This window comes from Pelophylax lessonae (genome assembly GCF_965119305.1).
Source record: "Pelophylax lessonae genome assembly, chromosome: 3".
Taxonomy (NCBI): Eukaryota; Metazoa; Chordata; class Amphibia; order Anura; family Ranidae; genus Pelophylax; species Pelophylax lessonae.
This window is the reverse complement of record NC_138770.1, coordinates 492274196-492297610: the sequence shown is the minus strand read 5'-3', so window position 1 is coordinate 492297610 and position 23415 is coordinate 492274196. Positions and strand designations below refer to the sequence as shown.

The 23415-nt window shown below is 42.4% G+C and overlaps 1 protein-coding gene across 1 annotated transcript in view; it reads left to right on the top strand.

Annotated features, from left to right (window-relative positions):
* The window catches only part of SLC30A6 (solute carrier family 30 member 6), a 158042-nt gene that overhangs the window by 85127 nt on the left and 49500 nt on the right, over positions 1 to 23415 (top strand). The window contains exons 9-11 of the mRNA XM_082249732.1: positions 1707 to 1755; positions 3421 to 3540; positions 9305 to 9407. Coding sequence (XP_082105858.1) covers positions 1707 to 1755; positions 3421 to 3540; positions 9305 to 9407 — 272 coding nt within the window. The remainder of the gene's footprint in view (positions 1 to 1706; positions 1756 to 3420; positions 3541 to 9304; positions 9408 to 23415) is intronic.

Below are 23415 nucleotides of genomic sequence, written 5' to 3'. Positions count from 1 at the left end.
CGACCCTAAACATACAGCCAGAGCTACAATGGAATGGTTTAGATCAAAGCATATTCATGTGTTAGAATGGCCCAGCCAAAGTCAAGACCTAAATCTAATTGAGAATCTGTGGCAAGATTGGAAAATTGCTGTTCACAGACACACTCCATCCAGTCTGACAGAGCTTGAGCTACTTTGCAAAGAAAAATGGGCAACAATGTCACTCTCTAGCTGTGAAAAGCTGGTAGAGACATCCCCAAAAAGACCTGCAGCTGTAATTGCAGCAAAAGGTGGTTCTACAAAGTATTGATTCAGGGGGCTGAATACAAATACACGCCACACGTTTCACGTATTTATTTGTAAAAAATGTTGAAAACCATTTATCATTTTCCTTCCACTTCTCAATTATGTGCCACTTTGTGTTGGTCTATCACATAAAATTTCCTTTTGTGGTTGTATCATGACAAAATGTGGAAAATTTCAAGGGGTTTGAATACTTTTTCAAGGCACTGTATATGTTAAGCCATTTGTCTAAGTACACCCTTTCAGAACCAGTACCTGAAGAGGGCCTTTATGGCATTTGAAATGTAGAACTAGTATATATATATATATATATATATATCCATTTTTTTGCTCTTGGCTTGAGAACTTAGACATTTCTGTAATGGACAACAATAAAAGAGGACATCTGCAAAGTTTTATTTAGCAGAGGTTTCATCTGAGGAACACTGTGAAAGAATACAATTTGATGATATTAGAATATCATTGTAGCAGCAATTTGTTCTGCAAATTGAAATAAAACAGACCACAGGGGCAGAACAGACCATAAACGAGCAATTCGGTGTAACAGTTTTTGACCTTATTGATAAGTCCTGCCCTTGACAGTGAATATCTGATTTCCCATGTGTAACGTATTTGCAGGTCAAACACTTGGCCTTATGGCATTGGTACATGCCTATAAGTGGAAATAGAATGAGTAGTGATTATTATGATTCATAGTGGTCTTCAATATACTGGGTGCTACCAATTTTTTTTTTTTACATTTTGGGCCTTTTTGTAAGAGACCTTGGGTTTGGGAGGGAGAGATGATTTTAGATGAGGGTATTCTGTCCCCCGCCAACTGTAACACTGCAAACTGCGTGATCGAACACCGCCGATCGCTCTGTTCATACAACTCCCTACCGCTCTCTGTTCTGTCTCCTCCCCACTCGCTGGATTACTGGGCTGTGGAAGGGGTGGGAGAGGGCATGTGGGCGGATCTCGACTTCATTGTCGCTATCTTGCCCGTGCCTGAACCGGCTCTGTCACATAAGCAGACTTCAGCCCGCTTACTGCGGAAAATGGAGTGCAAAACGAACTGCACTGCTGTGATCTACAGGAGAAGTACAGCCAAATGAGCTGTGGACTCTAGACAAGAGGTGTGTTCTATTTATTTATACATATAATTTATTTTTGTTTGTTTTTGATTGATAAGGGTACATTTAGACTGTTGCAGTGCATCATTTTGAACGAACTGTTAAAAGTACTGCAACTCATATTTTAACAGACATGCAATGCAACCGTTTTTAAAATTTAGTGAGCTACAACACACAAATGGTTTTACAACTGAATGCAAGCGCATTATCACGTTTTAGAACATAGCACAGATCTGAATAAAAACCTTACTATGTAATGCAATCTCAGATTATCTTCTTTTATATCTTGTATTTCTCTTATTAATCTCACAGCTGCAAGTACAAGTTGGCTTCAGGAACATGTAGCAGATCTAAGTCGAAGGTACTGTATATCATTAATTAGGTTTGCTAAATTCTATATTCTAAAATGCTTTTGTTGCAGTGGTGAACAGAGTTTTAACCCAGAATAGTTACACATGAACGTTGCAGTTTCCCATATTTACGGCAGCAGCAGCATAATGTTCAGCACTTTTAGAGCCGGTTTACACTACCACGACCAGAAAGTCGCCCCGTGACTTGAAGAGACTTGTTTAGAGACTTGTTTAGAGACTTGTTTAGGGACTTGTTTAAAAACTTGTTTAGAGACTTGTTTAGAGACTTGTTTAGAGACTTGTTTAGAGACTTGTTTAGAGACTTGTTTAGAGACTTGTTTAGAGACTTGTTTAGAGACTTGTTTAGAGACTTGTTTAGAGACTTGTTTAGAGACTTGTTTAGAGACTTGTTTAGAGACTTGGAAGAGACTTGGAAGAGACTTGGAAGAGACTTGGAAGAGACTTGTTTAGAGACTTGGAAGAGACGTGTGCACTACTTTGAAGAGACGGGCGACTTTGTCTGTGGGGAATGCCTGGCTAATCTCTTTCTTCTTCCTGGAAAGTCTGATAACAAGTCGTGTCAATTAAGATAAGGAGGCGACTCCCATTGAAGTATATGGGACAGTCGGATCACAAGTCCCCTCAAAGTAGTACAGGACCCTTTTCTGAAGTCAGAGCGACTTCAGTAGTGCCAATTAAGACAGCACTGATTGATTAACATTGCTTTTGTTATGTCAAGCGACCTGGGGCTACACAAGTCGCCTCACAAGTCGTGCTAGTGTGAATGGGCTCTTGGAGTACATGTTCACAAGATGTTGACATCTATCTATTCCGGCCAGGCTGGACACTACTGTGTGAAATCCCAAATGCAGGCAAGGACCAGTTTAGGCAAAAAGCATTTAAAGTCAAAGTGAATCTTTTTTTGATTTTTTTTATTTTGATTTTTTCTGTGGTCCAGTCAGGTTACTTTATAATTTGTGTACTTTCTGTATGCTGCAGCAGAGGGTTATAACATCCCTGAAGTAGCAGGACAAAGAAGAACTGGGCATCTGCTTAACAGAGCAGAATTCTGGGTCTCCATCTAAAACATCATCTCCTGCTTATTGCTGCATACAGTTTTGCTCAGGAAGCTTGGGTGATAGTGATTGGAGCAAAGTGTAGTGTCAGAATGCTGAAGACTGGGACGAATTCATCGTGTTGAGCAGAGATCTCAAGCTAATGGAAAGTAAACAAAAAAATACAAATTTATTACTGTGTCAGCAGCCTAACTTCATCACAGTAATGACATTGAAATGTTAAGTTGTACTATAACCCACCTATCTATCTTTTAAGTCGGGGAAACTAATGAAAACGTAAGAATATTGTGGACCCGTTGAGATTTGCACCTAAGATTGTGCTGTAAGGGCCACAGTGTTGCTTTTGGTAATCCCATTTTTATTTATTTCTTATGTAAGTTTTGTATACAGAAGGATTTTGACAGAATTGTGAGATGCCCTAGGGCTTGTACTCAAAATTAATAAGGACAAATGTTTTTTTTCCAGAAGGTTTTTGATTCATTTAGCCAATCTCAAATAACCTATTTATTTTTTCTTGATTGCTTCTAAAAATTCAAAATTGCAGACAAATTTGCTTTGAAAGTATCCCAACAGAATTTTTTTGTTTTTGTTTTTTTGCAGTTTATGTGGCATTATCCCTGGGCTGAGTAGTATCTTTCTACCTCGAATGAATCCTTTTGTGTTAATTGACATTGCTGGAGCATTTGCACTTTGCATTACCTATATGTTGATTGAAATTAAGTAAGTAAAAGGCTGTTGCCTCCGCTCTGTGTGTTCATTGCTATTAACATATTTATCTTTTAATGTATGGCAAATGATGTTTCTATGTATTCTTCTTCTTCTTTTTTTCTCAAACACATTCTCAAAAACATACAAGTTAATTAACTAAAGGGAAATAGACTGTGCATTTGCAAGTGCAGTTGCTCTCATTTCCCCAAGAACTTAATAAATGTGGTGAAGCTCGGCTGATTTCCATCATCCAATGTGCAAGCAAAAATTGTTTTTTCTTTTTTCCTTTCACTTGATTGATTATCCTTTTCAAGTTGAAGCTCTCTGGAAAATTAGTGCAACTGCACTTGCAAAGTACACAGTCTTTTTTACTCTTAGTAAATCAACCCCATAATGTTAGCTTAATAGGCTTTTTCTGAAAATCACACAGGTTGAATATTGGACGGCATTCAGCCAGTTCAATGGAAAGTGGCCCATGGGTACTGCAGCTGGTACAGCAGAAGCTGTCCGATCAGCCGGCTTCTGTTGAAGGAGCATAACCGAAAAAGCTCTGCTGATCGGCTCCTAATCATTGCTCTCAGCCGGGTTGAGAGTGCTGTCTGGATTGTTCTGGGGGCCCCCTCTGTCAGAACATAATAGAACAGCAAGGGGAGATCACTGTACTAACATTGCATAGTTAGTACAGTGGCTCCTCCTGAGCAGTCAGTTTTATATTTTTTTGTTTAGCTTGCTGGGTTGAACTGGGGCATCTGTAAGTCTGTAACAGTGGAGAATGTGTACAAAAACAAAAAAAGTCTTTCTTGTTTGACACAGGAATTTGGAAACTGTTGGATTATACTGCCGCATACAGTACACTGGAAACTGGCAAACAAAATGCAGGGACCAGCCTTTTGTTGTTGTTCAATAAAGATTCTTTTTTCTCCAATTAAAATTGCCCCTATACACTGGTTAAGCTGATCTCTATATGCAGTTATGCAGATCGGTGTTTCCTCAGCAATAGCTTTACCCTGCTGGACTGGATGATTGTGGGGTTTGCCTGGAATGTAACCTTCAGACACTGGGCTCCGCATTGTGGCACTTTCCAGACCTGAGTGTGTTAGTCACAGAGTGCTTTCTGGGTCTGGAGCTGTGGCACAGCTTCTAGTGTAACTCTGTCGCTGAAAACCCACTTTGTGAGTAGGCCATTTGGTCTGTGTAACAGAAATAGAATACACAAAGTATTAACCGCGCTAATGGAAATGAAAACAGCAGCAACTTCAAGTGTGACCACACCCTAAACAGAATCTATATAATAAGTCGCGCTAGCTTGAATGATGGAAGATAAAGTCCATAAAAGTCCATATGTATTAGGATCACAGTATTCAAACAGGCTCCCTATGGGTATACGCTTACCAGAAATGGTAAATCAAAAGGCAGGTTCTCTAAGATGAATCTCGTCCCCTTGATAGCAGACTGGAACCAATAATCTCGCGTTGATTCAACGGTATTGGATAAAAATTTTTAAAACGCAATAGCGTAAAACCCGACACAAATGGAAAAAAAACTTAAACACCAATGTGAGTGACAAAACTGGATATGAGTGTGTGAAACTCCACCAGTGTAAAATTCAAAACAATCAAAAGAAATGAAATTCCTCTTAAGTGGGACACCTATAGGTACCCCTTACCGAAAATAACTAGAAATACGTGCAAAATCATATGGGTGAGGTGAAATCCTATATCGGCTGGTGTCGCCTCTTACCACAAGAAGAAGAGAAAAACGCCAAAGTGAATGGGAAATCCTAAGTAGGTGTCCTCTGTGTAGATAACCACCACCAGTAAAGCTCGCCTCTTACCAGATATAAATCAGATTGGGCCAGGTTACAGTAAAAAAGAATCAAGCAAGATGAGATGCCAGCCTCCACCAGTGAGATTTGCCTCTTACCCAATGGGAATGATCAAATCGCCTGTGAGAATGATGAACCTCAAGGGGACCTGCAGTGGAATCCTGATCGAGTAACTCCAAAAAGGGCAAGGAGATCACCACCAAATGAAAAAGAAGGCTTCCATAGTGTAAAACCGTATTGTTTATTTAAAAGAATAAAGAATAAAATTTACAGTAGCGAAGGAAATGTGGAGCATAAATGTGTAGGCCGCCGGCCGGACGGTCTCCGCTCGTCCGCACTCCCTGGTCGCGATCAGATGACGTCAGTACGACACGGCGTTTTGGAGGAATCGGACATGCTAGTGTCCTAGGAGTGTCCTGCTGACAAAATTGTCCCCCTTTTTTTTTTTTTTGATGTTGGCCTTTTTTATTTTCTTTATATAATTTTTCTTTAATCAAGACGTTCTCTACCTGCTGCTGAGCTAAGCTAAGCTGAACAGCTATGCAGATTTGCAAATCTTTGGCACAGCCTTGGAGGCTATACCTGGACCCTGCTGGAACAAAAATTGAGAGGTTACCTTGGAACAGGCTCTACCAATGGCTCTATCCAGTGTTTTGGTACTGTGATAGTTAACTGCAAATCTCTTTCCGGAATACAGAGCCATGGCACTGCCTATAGTGTACCCAGTCTCTGCTGCCTCTTATTAGTTCACTGTATGGTGCTGAATGTCAGGGGGCTACTAAACTTTGGGGTCTTATTTTTCATTATGGTTATTACTCTGAGAAATGATTGCTGTGTCATCAGCTGGTCACCTCCAGCCATTGAATTTCTCCTTTTTGCAGCTGGTTGTAAACCTAGTGTTTACTGTTAGTGCTGTTTCTGTTTAAATATTACAATATGTCAGATATTAAGCTCAGAGGGAGCCGACCTGCTGCATCTGTTTGCTCTGGCTCATAATCCACTAACTATTCCAGGGTGGCTTTCAGTGTCCCTCCGAAAGGGACTGGATACCAACAGCTTGGAACATTACCCTTTACTTGAGTCCTTCATAGCTCTGTCAGGTGTGGCCCCCTCCTCCATCTTTCCAATGATGTGTTCTCAGCAACCAAACAAGTTTTTTGGGGCCAAATTGCTGATAGGAATGCTGACTAAGAACATAGAGGCTTTAAGCTTGATTTCATGCCTTCACTATCAAACTCAGTTTTAGACACACCAACAGGTTTTGCTACATCACTGCCTTCTGCCGCAGAAGTTCTTTTTGAATTGGGAACTCCCAAGTCCTTAATGGAGGACTTTGTACTTGAGGAGCCTCGGTTAGCTGAATTTGCTCCTAAGCTATAAAGGACAGTCTCAGCTCTTATTGATGCAATGTGAGTTACATCTCAAATAGCCAGTGACTTTAACCAGTGCTGTTATTAATGTGGGTTCTTTCAAAGGCTCCAAGCCTGTCAAAACTCAAACAGTTTATTCCTTACTTTTCTCTATGTGGACTATGGAAATCCCAACAAACTATTTCTTTCTCCCAAATATTTTGCTGATTTCCCATTATCCATTTTATGGCTATTTTCTTAAGACATGGTTTGTATCCATTGTGGATCTGACTATATCTTGCCTTATTAAACTCTGGTTGTTCCTGCGGAGTATTCACCAGTATTTAAGAATACCACTAATATATTTGGAAACTCTCTCCTAATCCTTGTTTTCACTAGTGGCATACATAATTATCTGGGATAATCCAGAAGTTTTGCTATGGCAAAAGTAAAATTCTGTCTCGGGCAGAACTGCAAATTTCTGTCTTGCCTGCTGTTTACATCCCAGACGTGAACAACTAGAAATAAGATTTTCTCAATTAGAAGCTCCTGGACCTGGGCTATTGGTCTCTACACCTGTTGGGTAGCTCCAGGACCTGTGTCGATGGTTTGGGATGCCGAATGTTGACCTCTAGGTTTGACAACAAAGGTTTGTCTCCAGCTGCAGTGGGGTGTTCTGGTGGCTCCTTGGTGTAGGTACACTCTGATCTGAGCCTTTCTATCCTAAGAAAATCCTTCCCAGTCTGTTTCACTGGATTGAGATGAAGGACATCCTGGTGATGCTCCTTTCCCTGGACGGGCCCAGATGGCTGTGGTACTGAAGTCTGTTGCAGATGCTTCATGGGCTCTCCAAGATAGTCTGAATCTTCTGTTCCAAGTATCGGTTTACCATCCTGCTTCTTGATCGCTGACTTTACCAACATGGCTGTTAAAGCCCAGGTCTTGAGATCTCTGAATTGTTGATCCGTATGATGCTAAAAGTTAGGAAGTGTACTTCTCTCATGGTCTACAATCGCAATTATTTTCTGGAGACTGTTGGCTTCCCACGCTTTAAGACTCTTGTGCAGGGTGTCTCCCATGTTGCTTCCCCTGGGCACCACCCTTGACTTTGTGGCATTTGAAATGTGTTTTTCTTTGAAAACCACCCTATGAACCTATTGGGAATATTTCCTCATCCACTTTCACCCACAAGGTTGTGTTCCTTGTTGCCATCGCCTCTGCGAGAAACTTCTATAAACTGACAGCTTTGCCCTATAAAGAACCCTTTCTAGTTTTACACAGGGACTAGGTGGTGTCAAGCCCTAGAGTCTTCTTTCTTCCTAAGGTGGTTTCTGCCTTTTGCCTCAACCAGGAAATTGTTCTCTCTTCTCTCTATCCTGATCAGAACATAGACTCCTAATTGAAAGACGAGGTGCACTTTACTAAAGTTTTCAGTGCTTCTTGTGCCATTCAGAATATGGCAATCGTTTCCCAGATTTGTAAGTCTGTCAGCTAGTCTTCTGTTCACACATTGTTTAGGTTTTACAAGGCTAATGTCTAGACCTCTCTTCATGCAAGCTTTGAGCGTAAGGTCCTTTGTGTTGCATTTTGTGGCTAAGCCATCCTTCAATGAATGAGAAAAACAATTCATAGAGTTCATTGAAGTACATGGGTCCCACCCCTCTGTGTTCATGAACATGGTCCTGGTAATGATTTTCCACTAAACTGAGCTGTGCTATACGTGTGGTTATACAGGGCTGGTCACTGTTATTTAGTTTGCCCATGTTCAAATTCTCCTGTAGGTGGCAGTATATACCAACAGTCATTCCTTGAACCCCAAGAAAGGATTTTGTTGTAATTTGCCACAGTTTATTTGGTTGTTAATCCTGTTTTAAACACTATTTAGGGAAATATGTATTTTTTGTACGCATCGTATAAACATATTTGCAGGCATTTAAAAATTACTTCTTACTACTTCTAAGGTTGACTTTCATCCCTAAATGTTTGCTCACCGTTGCAGCATAAGAGAGAAAAAAGCAGACAGTAGCAATTTGGCCCAGTCTTTTTAACATGTAAGCCCCCAGTACATATGGGGATGATACACAAAGCAGTGAAGGAAACTGCTTGTCTATTCCTCTGTTTCAGCACAATCCTATTCCAATTGATTCAGCAAATGCTGTTGATATATTAAAACAATTTTATCCTGCTTTATTTTGGCCTTATTTACTTGTCAAGCTAGAGAAAATGAACACATATGAGGGATTTTCTAAAACTGGAGTGTGCAAAATCTGGTGCAACTGTGCATAGAAACCAATTGGCTTCCAGGTTTTATTGTCAAAGCCTAACTGAACAAGCTGAAGTTAGAAGCTGATTGGCTACCATGCACTGCTGCACCAGATCCTGTATGCACCACTTTTGTTAATTTTCCTCCATAGATTGCATTCTCGGTGCCCTTATGCAGAACAGAGAACACTAAGCCTGTGTAGAAATAAGTCCTAAATGCAATCTTCCTATGTGCTGTAGTGCAGTTCTCTCGGAAATAGATATCTGATCTGCTAATGAATTTCTGATCTTGTGTGAGCCTGTGCAAGGTAGTGTAATTTGTATCTTTTTGTATCTGCAGCAATTATTTTGCCATGGATACCGCATCAGCTATTGCCATTGCTGTGATGACATTTGGTACAATGTATCCAATGAGTGTTTACAGTGGCAAAGTTCTGCTCCAGGTAAGTAATTGAGTTATGTTGGTTTAACATCCAGAAACTGTTATCCTGAACCAGAGAACTAAAATTCTCTGAACAAAGTGTTACTTATACTCTTGCATTGCCTTTTCCCACACCAAAACTCCTGTTTGAATTTTATATTTGGCCCTTACACAGTACACCATCCTTAAGCTTCAAGAATTCTTACTTTAAGAATAATAGTGCACATCCTACAAACTCAGAAAGCTGTTCCAGTGAGGAGGTGCCCAGTCACAGACCAGCCGTGTTTATATCTGTCTATTCTAGTGCAGGAAGAGGCAGGCATTGGATGTAGACCCTGGTAAACAAATTGAGAACTGGAAAAGGACATTACTGTACTTGTGTATTTGACCAGATTCAACTCACAGGTCAACCTATGTAGCACATCAGTACTAAATTAGGTAGGCCAATTATAGTAAAAAAGAACCAATAGATAGAATAGAATGTGAACACATACCTAATGACTGCAATATAGTGTTTGATTTAGTAAATCACAGGTACAAAACTTAAAAAATCGATCACCTAATCGTGAGATGCCTTGGCTTGAGGCATCCCAGCAGTACACAATGTTTTCACATAAACATGCAATACACATCAAGTATAGAGTGGTGCATGCAAATTATTACCCCACGCCCTCAACCAGAGGGGAAAATTGACTATGCAAACTGTAACATAAATGTAATGGTAGGGTAGTTGTGCCTTAGCGAGATATGAAGTGATCTGTAGAAATAGTATAATTGTGGCTGTAGTGTCATTTTGAGTTATTAAGAATGCAGTATTTAGTATCAGTCATACACATATGTCCTGTTATTAGCATCTGAAAGGGACAGGACCATTCTCTAGGATAGAGTTGACACCTACATGCCAATAAAGTCTCCCATGCAAGTGCACAAAAGTTGTCACCTTCCTGGAGCTTCAAAGAAAACTGCTAGTCATCTTGGCTACAAGGATTCGCAGGGGAGCAGTGAGAGGCTCCAAACAGTCTGCAAGCTTTGAGCGGTATCATCAGATCAAAGGAATGTATTTATCTCTCATAATAGGTAAAATATTAGTGGCAGAGAGATGAAAATAATTCCTTCTTATGGTTCACGTGTTGGGCTACAATTACATGTAAATCTGTGTCTGTAGCGGGTGTAGAATCCTAGAGAATTGCACAAAACCATTATATGGCGCCTGATTGTGGCAGGCAAGCAGTGTTTGGTACTGTCGCAATCAGACTGATGCGCTGGTGTCAGAATTCCTATCCCTGACTCAGCGGTCAGCGCCGTTCTGGGCCAATTCAACTGGTCAGTTCAGAACACAAAACATCCTGTGGGCTGAGATGGGGACACCCCCTGGGGTTGATTGGCCAAGGGCTAAAGTCCAGCCCACATCCATATTCCAATAAATTGGGGAAGCTGAGGTATAGACAGTGTTCTTCCATGAAGCCAGTTCTAAACTGGGGAGTCCCCACACGGTTTCCGGTATGCTTCTACCAAGGGATAAGCTTCGGTGAAGTTTATTTCTGTTCTTATTCCTTTTTATTTTCATAGCAAATTGCCAATTGTGTGTCTTTATCTTTCTTTTTTGTATTTTTTGTAACTCCTTTTGCTTTGTATATATTTCTTATGCACTGCCCACTTTCGGGATATTAAATTATAAAATTAATAAGTGACTTCTGTATACTAAGCTAGGACTCATATCTCTGAACAGATTGTTGCATTTTAGTGCCTAATTGCTTGGTCTACGCTACATGCCAATCTGTATGTAATTGCACTGTGTGTTGGCAGATTGCATGCAGATTGTAAACCAGACTGAGATCTGCTTGTGTGGTGTCCCAGCAGACCAGTCTGCGGACAAACTGTTGGGTGGTGGCAGGCTATCGCTTGTGGTGTGTGGGTGAGGGGACAGTGGGACGAGTGATTAACACAGGGGTTCTAGCTTGTAGGATAGCTGGAGGAATCCTAGGTAGTGTGTGATAATTGCTAGACTGCTCCCTAACCCTTACAGTGCACCAGATTGTATGTACGATTTGTATCTACCTGTGTGTGGTCAGCCAGCTGGATTGGAGTGGAGTCTCCCTCTAGTGGTGACCAAAGGCAGTGCAGGCTGTGAAAGTCTTATTACTCAACAGGAATTTCCCTTATTCTCTTATACTCCCCAGTCACGAAACCACGTCTCGGTTAGCTAGTCGCCGTGGGCGTGGTCGATCGTGACACAAACGCCAGTCAGTAGGTGTCTTTTTGACCATTTTGCAATAGGTATGTAGGTTTTGACCATTTTTTGGTGGGGAGACAGTTTTCCATTAGGAGTTTTGGAAAAAATTAATCATTGTTTGTTAAAAGAATGGGTCAGCTCTTCTTCAGTATTATGGACTGTACATTCCCAGTTTCAGAAGAGAAAGGTGAAAAGCAAATTGTTTTCAGATTATCTCACCTAGTCCCATATTCTCACTGCAGAAAGATATTAGATCCCACAGTGCTAGAGATCAGAATTTATCCCCACACAGAGTGATCTGGTCAACAGCATTTTGAATGAGAGAAGATTGGTAGACCCCACAGCCAGGATCAACAACCGTTCTAACTTCCACCAACCTTTTCCCTGGGATATGTGCTTCTATGGTTCCATCACAAAATACTCTTGAAAAACATCCACCCAGACTGCAAGCCGTGCATTCACATTTTTAGTTATAGAACTTGTGCATGTGAGCGGATCTGCTCTTATTGCTCCCTACCGTTTATCCTGCTGTCCATTCTGTTTCTCTGCTCTGATGGCCGTACAGTGACTGTTAACTGCTGCATCTCCCTCCTGAACACCTGCCCAGCATTTCTATATCACTGGTAGGATGCCAGAGAAACACAAGCAGGCTGAGGGTGTGATGGACAGTGGCTAGCAAGATGGCAGCTGGCACAATTAAAAAGCTTCAACCATCCTACTGAGCCTCATACACCTGGCTTCTGCTCTGTTTCTGTCCCTTCTGCCAGACTTACTGATGGAGCTGAAGTACATCTACCTGCTGAGGGGCCAACTACTGTGATGGATCCTGGAGACTCCAGACCATTAAAGACCTGCTACTGCCCAACACTGACTATACCTCTGCTGCCCAGAGTGATGTGTAGAGCCCACCTTTAAAGATGTGTGCTTTGCTGTTCAGCTCTGCAATAGTTCTTTGGTTAGTCTGTCATCACAAGTATATGCAATGAGGGTTGATATTTCATTTCTTTTAGCATGATTTACAGATGTAGTAGGAGTATGTTGTTTTGATGATTTACAGAAGATCAGGGAGTGCAACACTGCTGTTGAAAGTGGAGTCAGTGATATTGTGGATGCCATTCCTGCAGTAAAAACGTATTCTAATGTAGCTTTTCTCCCGCCTAAAACCTGCCAATGCAACTGGCTTTATGAAAATAGCTCCTGGACAATATATGCAGAGAAATGTTGCAGCCCTTTTTAAACCCCTCCTGGCAATCCTTTGTATCCCATTCTGGTATGTCTGATAAATTATATAGTTAAAGAAATCATGCTACACAAGATATTTAGGGATCTCTCTTTCAATTGATCGAGAGCTATGATTTCTTGCAAGGGATCCGAAAACACAAGTCTAAATTCCTGAACGTCAAAAAGAGAGTTCAGAGTTTGCATTTGCAGTACTCCATGTTTAAACGGCATGTAAGGAATTCCCCAGCCCCTGGATGACTTCTCATATGACAAAACACATCAGATGGAGCTTGATGGTGATGTCATCATGCACACCTGCAGTGCTGAGCGGAACCATATTACATGCTGTTTCTCTGTTTACAATTGTGAGTACCGTATCTTTCTCTACAATAAATTGATTACTTTTAAATGCTACACTATGAAGTATTTCTGTTCTTTTTATTGGAATGGTGTTTAATTGGTTAGAGAGACCTTGCATGGTGTTTGATTCTTATGGATTTACTGTGATCCCCAACAAGTGCTGTTAGACCTTCTGGTATTAGGGATCTAACCCTCTGGTAAGGAGCAATAGAGTGCATTAGTGGTGAATCGCTGTTGGGATCACATTGGAGTGGAACACAGAGTTTTCAATCAACTTTTTAATGAACATGTTTTGGTCACTATTTGATACATGTTAGCACCTATGTTTTTATGAGTTACAGTACATCCGGAAAGTATTCACGGCATTTAATTTTTTCAACATTTTGTTACATTACAATCTTATTCCATGGATTCAGTTAAGTATTTTCCTCAATATCCCATCTGGTGCCAAAGGTGCTTCAACAAAGTATTGAGCAAAGGCTGTGAATACTTATGAGCATGTGATTTGTTTCATTTTTTATTTTTAAAAACTTTACAAAGATTTCAAACAAACTTCTTTCATGTTGTAATTATGGGGTATTGTTTGTACAACTTTGAGGAAAATAATTAATTTACTCCATCTTGGAATAGGTTTGTAACATAACAAAATGTGGAAAAAGTGAAGCACTGTAAATACTTTCCGGATGCACTGTATATTTCAGTTACTTTTGTGTACCATGGGTGAATTTTATGATTATTTGTCACTGTACATGTATATTATTAGTTTTTAAATTGTTTATTCATACAGGATGGATTTGCGATTGTGTTAGTTTACCTTTAAAGGGACAGCACAACTTCTTTTAATTTTCTGACAGAATATGCCTCCCATTCTAAAACCCTGAGCCATGCACAGTGGAGGCTATTCCTTCTATAAGATTTGTCACCATAGAGGTGAGGGGCACCTGATAGTTGCAGAGTTGGTAAGGTTAAATAATGACACTGGTCCATACAGTTCAACTGGAGTGTGTGCATTTTGTGTTTGTGACTACTGTTCTCCATAACCCTGTACATTGTGTTTGCTAAGGAGCATACCTTTTAAAGGTTTTTGAACTTCTCTACACTCTTTGCTGACACCAACTGTGGCAGGGTGTTCCACATCCTTACTGCCCTAACAGTAAAGAATTCTTTACTGGACTGCTTCTTATCCAAGTTCATTGTGTGGCTAAATGGTGTTTTTTTTTTTTTTTTTCTTTTAGAGTCCTAAGATTAAAAATCTTTCTATAATGAGTCACTATTCAAGGATTTGTATATTGCGATCATATCCCCTCTTAAGCCAGTCTTCTCCAGGGAGAATAATTGTAATGTTTATAGCTGTTTCCCATAACTGAGGTCCTTCAGCCCTCTTATTAGCTTTGGAGGAGGGGGGGGGGGTTGTTGGTTTGCTAGTTTGGCCTGAAAAAAAAAAAAAAGCAATGTTTGTTTTGTTTGCTGATAACGATGGCAAACCATCTAATATAATATGGGGTTTTCATAACTTTTATCAGTCCCCACACACTCTAAGGCAAATTCTCTTTCCTGACTCTTCTCAATTTGGATGAGTTGAAGACTGCAGTTGCTACCTTCCCTATTGAAGGCCCCAATTACTGATGGTCTGCCAATAGAGATATATTGCTGTACCAGCTTGGGATCCTCCCTGTGCAGAAGGTGGCTTGTATTGACTCAATAGGTTCCCTGTACAAAGATGGAGCTTTGAAAACTTTTTAAGTTGCTCCGAATAGGATTTCAGCTTGATAAGCCATTCTTTCGATACCTGCATCTTAGGTAAGCCTTACAAGCTCAGGACAGAATAAGAGCCGTGAGGGTAGTTCCTACACCATAACATAATGCTGCACAATGCTCTGGATGATGGTCTATAATGCTGCACAGCGCTCTGGATGGTGGTCCTCAAAATTCTACAAACAAAATACCCCGTAATTACAACGTGAAAGAAGTTTGTTTGAAATCTTTGCAAATTTATTAAAAATAAAAAATGAAAAAAATCACATGTACATAAGTATTCACAGCCTTTGCCATGACACTTAAAACTGAGCTCAGGTGCATCCTGTTTCCACTGATCATCCTTTAAGAGGTTTCCACAACTTCATTGGAGTCTACCTGTGGTAAATTCAGTTGATTGGACATGATTTGGAAAGGCACACACCTGTCTATTTAAGGTCCCACAGTTAACCGCGCATGTCAGAGCACAAATCAAGCCATGAAGTCCAAGACATTGTCTGTAGACCTCCGAGACCGGATTGAATTGAGGCACAGATCTGGGTAAGGGTACTGAAAAATTTCTGCAGCATAGAAGGTCCTAATGAGCACAGTGGCCCCCATCTTCCATAAATAGAAGAAGTTTGGAACCACCAAGACTCTTTCTAGAGTGGGCCGCCAGCCCAAACTGAGCGATCGGGAGAGAAGGGCCTTAGTCAGAGGTGTTACCAAGAACCCGTTGATCACTTTGACAGAGCTTCAGCGTTTCTCTGTGGAGGGAGGAGAACCTTCCAGAAGAACAACCATCTCTGAGGCACTCCACCAATCAGGCCTGTATGGTGGAGTGGCCAGACGGAAGCCACCCCTTAGTAAAAGGCACATGACGGCTCACCTGGAGTTTGCCAAAAGGCACCTGAAGGACTCTCATACCATGAGAAACAAAATTCTCTGGTCTGATGAAACAAAGATTGAACGGGAACGATTGAATGGAAACCGTCATGTCTGGAGCAAACCAGGCAATGCTCATCACCTGGCCAATACCATCCCTATAGTGAAGCATGGTGGGAAGGCCCCAATTACTGATGGGCTGCCAATAGAGATATATTGCTGTACCAGCTTGGAATTCTCCCTGTGCGGATAAGGCTTGTATTGACACTATAGGCTCCCTGTACAAAGATGGGAGTTTTGAAAACTTTTTAAACCACTTCAAATAGAATTTCAGTGTGATAAGTCATTCTTTCAATACCTGCAGCTAAGGTAAGCCTTTCAAGCTCAGGACAGAATAAGAGCCATGAGGGTAGTTCCTACACAGCAGGCCTGTAATGCTGCACAGCGCTCTGGACGGTGGTCTGAGGAAGCCTGTAATGCCCACAGTGCTTTGGACAGTGGTCTGAAGAGGCCTGTAATTTACAGTGCTCTGGACAGTGGTCTGAGAAGGCCTGTATTGCTGCACAGTGCTCTTGACCCGCGTCTGAGGAGGCCGGTAATGCACACAGTGCTATGGACATTGACAGTCTGAAGAGGAGGCCTGCAATGCATCTCACATAGTGTTCTGGATGGTCTGAGGGGGCTTGTAATGCACACAGTGCTCTGGACGATGGTCTGAGGAGGCCTGTACTGCACAGTGTTCTGGGACAGTGGTTTGCGAGACTTGTAAGGCACAGTGCCCTGGAACAGTGGTCTGAGAGGCCTGTAATGCTGCACAGTGCACTGGATGGTGGTCTGAAGGGAGGCCTGTAATGCACAGTGCTCTAGGACGGTGGTCTGAGAGGCCTGTAATGCTGCACAGTGCTCTGGATCATGGTCTGAGGAGAAGCCTGTAATGCACAGTGCCCTAGATGTCGGTGGTCAGAGGAGGCCTGTAGTGCACACAGTGCTCTAAATGGTGGTTTGAGGGGAGGCCTATAATGCACAGTCTCTGGATGCTGGTGGTCAGAAGAGGCCTGTAATCCACACACTGCTCTGGATGGTGGTTTGAGGGGAGGCCTGTAATTTACAAACTCACACTGCTCTGGATGGTCGTGAGTGGGAACTCTTGTCAGGAGGCCTGCGCAGTGCTTCTCTGGACAGTCGTCTGAGAAGGCCTGTAATGTTGCACAGTGCTAACTGCTTAGTAAGCATGCTGCAGACTTGCTTGCTTGCTGAGAGCGGAACCACTCACGGGGTCTACACAGGTGGAGCTCCGTGGAAAATGGAAGTTAACAGGGGTAAACGTCCCTCCCTCACATTTTTCGATTTTGTCTGTTAGCGAAAAACGGAAATGATTTTCATCATAGTTTTTGTCAGTGGATGAAAATGTGGTGTACTTTTTGCTGACAAAAATTTTGACAAATGTTTTTATCTACTAAGTTAACACTGCTTATAATTAAACGCTTTGGGTATTTCCTTTGACGAATTAAAAGCTGGTGAGAGGAGAGATTTGGTGACATTTCAGGGGATCAGTGGGAGGAGCCATTGCTTGGGTGGCGCTATCACACTCTTAACAGACTGCCTCAGCAGAGCATATCCTACACCCAACTTTCTATTTCAAATAAGACTACATGATGACTTACCGTGCCAAATGTAGCAGGGATATGCTCCACCTCCTTACTTGAATGGTGTAATTCTAACCTTGAATGCAGTGTTTGCTGTGTCATTACAGCACAATCCTATTACCTACACACTGAGATATATTGACTCTATGAATGTGGATGGCCATACTATAGATGCTTTTAACACCGTGCTGTTCACTGCAAGAAAGCTGAAAGCCAGAAAATTGGTATCTGTTGCCTACTGTACAGTGAGGGAAAAAGTATTTGATCCCCTGCTGATTTTGTATGTTTGCCCACTGACAAAAAATAATCAGTCTAGATTTTAGTAGTAGGTTTTATTTTAACAGTGAGAGACTGCATAACCACAAATAAATTAAGAAAAAACACATTTCAAAAAAGTTATAAACTTATTTGCATTTTAATGAGTAAGGGTCAATAAGTAATTGACTCTTTCGCAAAACATGACTTAGTACTTAGTGGCAAAACCCTTGTTGGCAATCATAGAGGTCAGATGTTTCCTGTAGTTGGCCACCAGGTTTGCACACATCTCAGGAGGGATTTTGTCCCACTCCTCTTTACAGATCCTCTCCAAGTCATTAAGTTTTCGAGGCTATTGATTGGTAACTCGAACCTTTAGCTCTCTCCACATATTTTCTAAGGAATTAAGGTTTGGAGACTGGCTAAGCCACTCCAGGACCTTAATGTGCTTCTTTTTGAGCCACTTCTTTGTTGCCTTAGTTGTGTATTTTGGGTCATTGTCATGCTGGAATACCCATCCACGACCCATTTTAAATGCCCTGCCTGAGGGAAGGAGGTTCTCCCCCAAGAATTGACACCCCATCCATTGTCCCTTTGATGCAGTGAAGTTGTCCTGTCTTAGCAGAAAAACACCCCCAAAGCATAATGTTTCCACCTCCATGTCTGATGGTGGGGATGGTCTTCTTCGGGTCATAGGCAGAATTCCTTCTCCTCCTTCAAACACGGCAAGTTGATGTCAAAGAGCTCGATTTTGGTCTCGTATGACCACAACACTTTCACCCAGTTCTCCTCTTAATTATTCAGATGTTCGATAGCAAACATCAGACGGGCCTGTACATGTGCTTTCTTGAGCAGGGGGACCTTGCGGGCGTTGCAGGATTCCTGTACTTCACGGCATAGTGTGTTACCAATTGTTTTCTTGGTGACTATGATCCCAGCTGCCTTGAGATCATTGACAAGAATCTCCCGTCTAGTTCTGGGCTGATTCCTCACTGTTCTCATGATCATTGAAACTCCACAAGGTGAGATCTTGCATGGAGCCCCAGGCCAAGGGAGATTGACAGTTATTTTGTGTTTCTTCTATTTGCAAATAATCGACCAACTGTTGTCACCCTCTCACCAAGCTGCTTGGCAATTATTTTTCAAGTCTTGTGTAGGTTTATAATCTTGTCCCTGATATCCTCAGACAGCTCTTTAGTCTTGGCTATGGTAGAGAGTTTGGAATCTGATTGATTGCTTCTGTGGACAGGTGTCTTTTATACAGGTAACAAGCTGAGATTAGGAGCACTCCCTTTTACCTGTATAGGAAGACACCTGAGAGCCAGAAATCTTGTTGATTGATAGGGGATCAAATACTTATTTCACTCATTAAAATGAAAAGCAACGTATAACGTTTTTAAAATGCGTTTTTTTTTTTTCTGAATATTTTTGCTGCTGTTCTGTAGGGCTTGAAACAACTAATTGATCGACAACTAATCGATTATGAAAGTAGTTGTCAACTATTTTCGTAATCGATTAATTAATCAGCCGATTAGTTGTCCTGCATACAGAATGCATTATTTGTTTACATATCAGAAAATACAGAGCAGCGCGCACACACAGCTCAGTACACCATCCATACATGTCAGTAGATGGCCGAGAATGTGTGAGGAGCAATGCCTCATGGGAAATGTAGTCCTGGGCAAGAAAAGGAACCAAGGCAAAGGTTTTTTTTTTTAACCTTGCTATATACCTTGCTTACAATCACTTTAGGCTCTGTGCAGGGAAGATCAGCATCTGAACCCAGAGAAGGTGGAGGCCGATAGACTAGAGGTGATATAAGGCATTACAATTACATTTAGGCTCCGTTCACATCTACGCGTTTTGGGGCGTTTTTGGGGAGTTTTTCTGCTCTAGGATCAGCTCTCAAAACGCCCAAAAAGACAAATCCTATTCATTTCAATGGCCCCTGTTCACATCTGAGCGTTTTGACGCTGTAAGCAAAACGCCCAACGCTCAAAAAAGTACATGAGCTTCTTTTTGGGCAGATTACAGGCGTTTTCCATTGGTATCTATTCAATCAAAAAATGCCTGCACAAAAAAACGCCTGTAAATCGCGGTAAAAATCGCGGTAAAATCGTGGTGAAAACGCTACGCTCAGGTGTGAATGTAGTCTTAGAGTAAAAGTTTACTAGTATACTAGTATTGTGCATTATATTTAAAATGTTTATATCCATACAAAAAAAAGTCTCAACTGTTAGTACTACTTTTATATATAAATGTTATTTTTCCCTCTGCACCCTTCATATAGCTTCATGTCTGACCCCCAGTTAAATTACCCTGCATATCCAACTTATGGGCATATTTTTTTTATATACATACACATGATACAAGATATACTTTCACTGTTTCACAGTAGAAATTATAATTATATTAAAGTAGCAATATCTGCTGTTTTTTTTTTTTTTTATTTTATAATATAAAGGTCTATTTTTTTTTTTTATACTATAATGGGCTATTTTTTTTTTTTAACCCCATCATGACAGGCGATAAAAAAAAAAAAGAAAAAAAAAAAAAGCATTCTGCTGCTACTAAATGTCTTATGCTGCCCATACATGTATTGGATTTTTGGACAAAAATATTTGCAGCTATATTTATACAAAAATGATTTGTATATTTGTTAAATGGACGAGTGTTTGAAAATTCCACTTGCTTTTAACATTCAATTATAAAATGAATATAACTTCTGAGCAAAAACCACATACACTATTTGAAGATTTGTTTGATCGAGAAGTTTTCTATTCCGCTCCTTCGAATGTTCCTGTCACTGTGGTTGACAACGAACACCAAATGGACCCCACTAAAGGTTGTAAAATCGGATGAATGCTTTTAAAAATGTTGTAAAAATTTAGTTTCTCTTACGTCCTCCGAAAGTCGCCGCCACCTCTAAGTCATCACTGTTGGGTATTGACTTCCGCTCCACAGGTGTAGCTAGGCATAAGACTTAGTCAAAAGAACAAAGACGTTTGCATAGACACACCCATGGGGGCTGTCCCACTGGTCAATACCCCCCTTCAGTTGACACTCCCAACTCAGTTTCTTTCTGCCTAGCATCAGGAGTAGTTAGGCTTTCCCTGTGCTGAGGCTCCGGTCTCAGCCTTCTGATCTTTTTATTTGATTTTCTTTCAAAATGTCAGTTTTTGTCAAAAATGTAAAAAACAAAAAAACGAGGGTTGCATGACGTCCAAAAAAGGTACAAGAGCTTCTTTGGAGCGTCATGCGTCCCGCGTTTTTTTTTGTGCAATGTTACCGCGATTCGGCAGGTGCAAATCGCGGCAACATCACACAGCGTTTGGGGTGCTATTGCATATCACGGGCAACGCACAGGCGTCCCGCGATTTGCAATGATTTCCGGATCGTAGGCAGAATCGCGGTGATTCTGCCCGTGATCGCAGCGCTGATATGTGAATGAATCCTTAAAAATATTGATCTCGGAGTCTGATATGTACCACATTTAAACCTCTAATACATTTGTCTGTCTCAGAGTGGATTAAATAGCCAACTATATAGCTGGATAGTTATATTTACCACTGCATATAGATATTCTTGAATATTAACTAAATTATACACCAACCTTTTTTTTTGTTGAGGTTTTTATCCGATTAGTCGATTAATCAAAACAATCGGCCAACTAATCGATTATGAAAATAATCGTTAGTTGCAGCCCTACTGTTCTGTCTCTTGCTGTTAAAATAAAAGAACCATTAAACTTATAGACTGATCATTTCTTTGTCAGCGGGCAAATGTACAAAATCAGCAGGGGATCAAATACTTTTTTCCCTCACTGTAATAGAATGGCTTGGAGAGATGCATTCTGTGTTGCCTTCAAGAAATTGATATGCAGCAAACTGGTTTCTCCCCCATTGGTACCAGTGGATATCCTCCTGTCCTACACTCCTCATGTACCCCAACTGTATCTTGTGTACCTGCTTTCTCTGGGACCTTGAAAGTACTGTTACCCAGTGGCGGCCCGCTTATAGAGGGCGCAGAGGCACCGCCCCCCAAACAAGGCAGTAAAAAAAAAAAAAAAGTAAATTTTTCACCCACTAGGGGCGCCGGACTGTGTGCTGGGTATGGGGGGTGGGGTTTTTGACCCCACCCTCGCCCGGCAGAGGCGCCGATTGGCGCTCTTCTGGGGGTGTGTCGGGGCGCAGAGCAATGCGCCCTGACACACCCCACTTTCACGATGTCCGGGCTGTGATTGGTCCAGAGTCCAGCCTGGACCAATCACTGGAGGACATCGGACCTGGTGACATGATGCCTGGGGGCAGTGCACCGCCCCGGCGTCACGTTCACCTTCAGTTCCCGCCCGCCGGAGAAGAGGAGACAGGAGAGCCGCATCCCGCCGCTGCCGGAAGAAGAAGTTCGTGTCACCGCACCGCATCCCGCCGCCGGAAGAAGAAGTTCGTGTCACCGCACCGCATCCTGCCGCCGCCCCGGGCCGACTCAGAGCAGCACGCCGTCTGTGACTAGTGAGGTAAGTGTCTGTCTGCTTTGAAGGGGGCACGCACGCTGATCTCTGCATTGGGGACATCGCACTGGTCACTGGCTGCATTGGAGGCACGCACGCTGATCTCTGCATTGGGGACATCGCACTGGTCACTGGCTGCATTGGGGGCACGCACGCTGATCTCTGCATTGGGGACATCGCACTGGTCACTGGCTACATTGGGGGCACGCACGCTGATCTCTGCATTGGGGACATCGCACTGGTCACTGGCTGCATTGGAGGCACGCACGCTGATCTCTGCATTGGGGACATCGCACTGGTCACTGGCTGCATTGGGGGCACGCACGCTGATCTCTGCATTGGGGACATCGCACTGGTCACTGGCTGCATTGGGGGCACGCACGCTGATCTCTGCATTGAGGACATCGCACTGGTCACTGGCTGCATTGGAGGCACGCACGCTAATCTCTGCATTGGGGACATCGCCCTGGTCACTGGCTGCATTGGGGGCACGCACGCTAATCTCTGCATTGGGGACATCGCACTGGTCACTGGCTGCATTGGGGGCACGCACGCTAATCTCTGCATTGGGGACATCGCACTGGTCACTGGCTGCATTGGGGGCACGCACGCTAATCTCTGCATTGGGGACATTGCACTGGTCACTGGCTGCATTGGGGGCACGCACGCTAATCTCTGCATTGGGGACATTGCACTGGTCACTGGCTGCATTGGGGGCACGCACGCTAATCTCTGCATTGGGGACATTGCACTGGGCACTGGCTGCATTGGGGGCAAGCACGCTGATCTCTGCATTGGGGACATCGCACTGGTCACTGGCTGCATTGGGGGCACGCACGCTGATCTCTGCATTGGGGACATGTATGCTGGTCACTGCATTGGAAGCATGCACACTGATCTCTGCTTTGGGGACATGTACGCTGGTCACTGCATTGGAAGCACGCACACTGATCTCTGCATTGGGGACATGTACGCTGGTCACTGCATTGGAAGCACGCACACTGATCTCTGCATTGGGGACATGTACGCTGGTCACTGCATTGGAAGCACGCACACTGATCTCTGCATTGGGGACATGTACGCTGGTCACTGCATTGGGGACATGTACACTGGTCACTGGCTGCATTGGGGACATGTACGCTGGTCACTGCATTGGGGACATGTACGCTGGTCACTGCATTGGGGA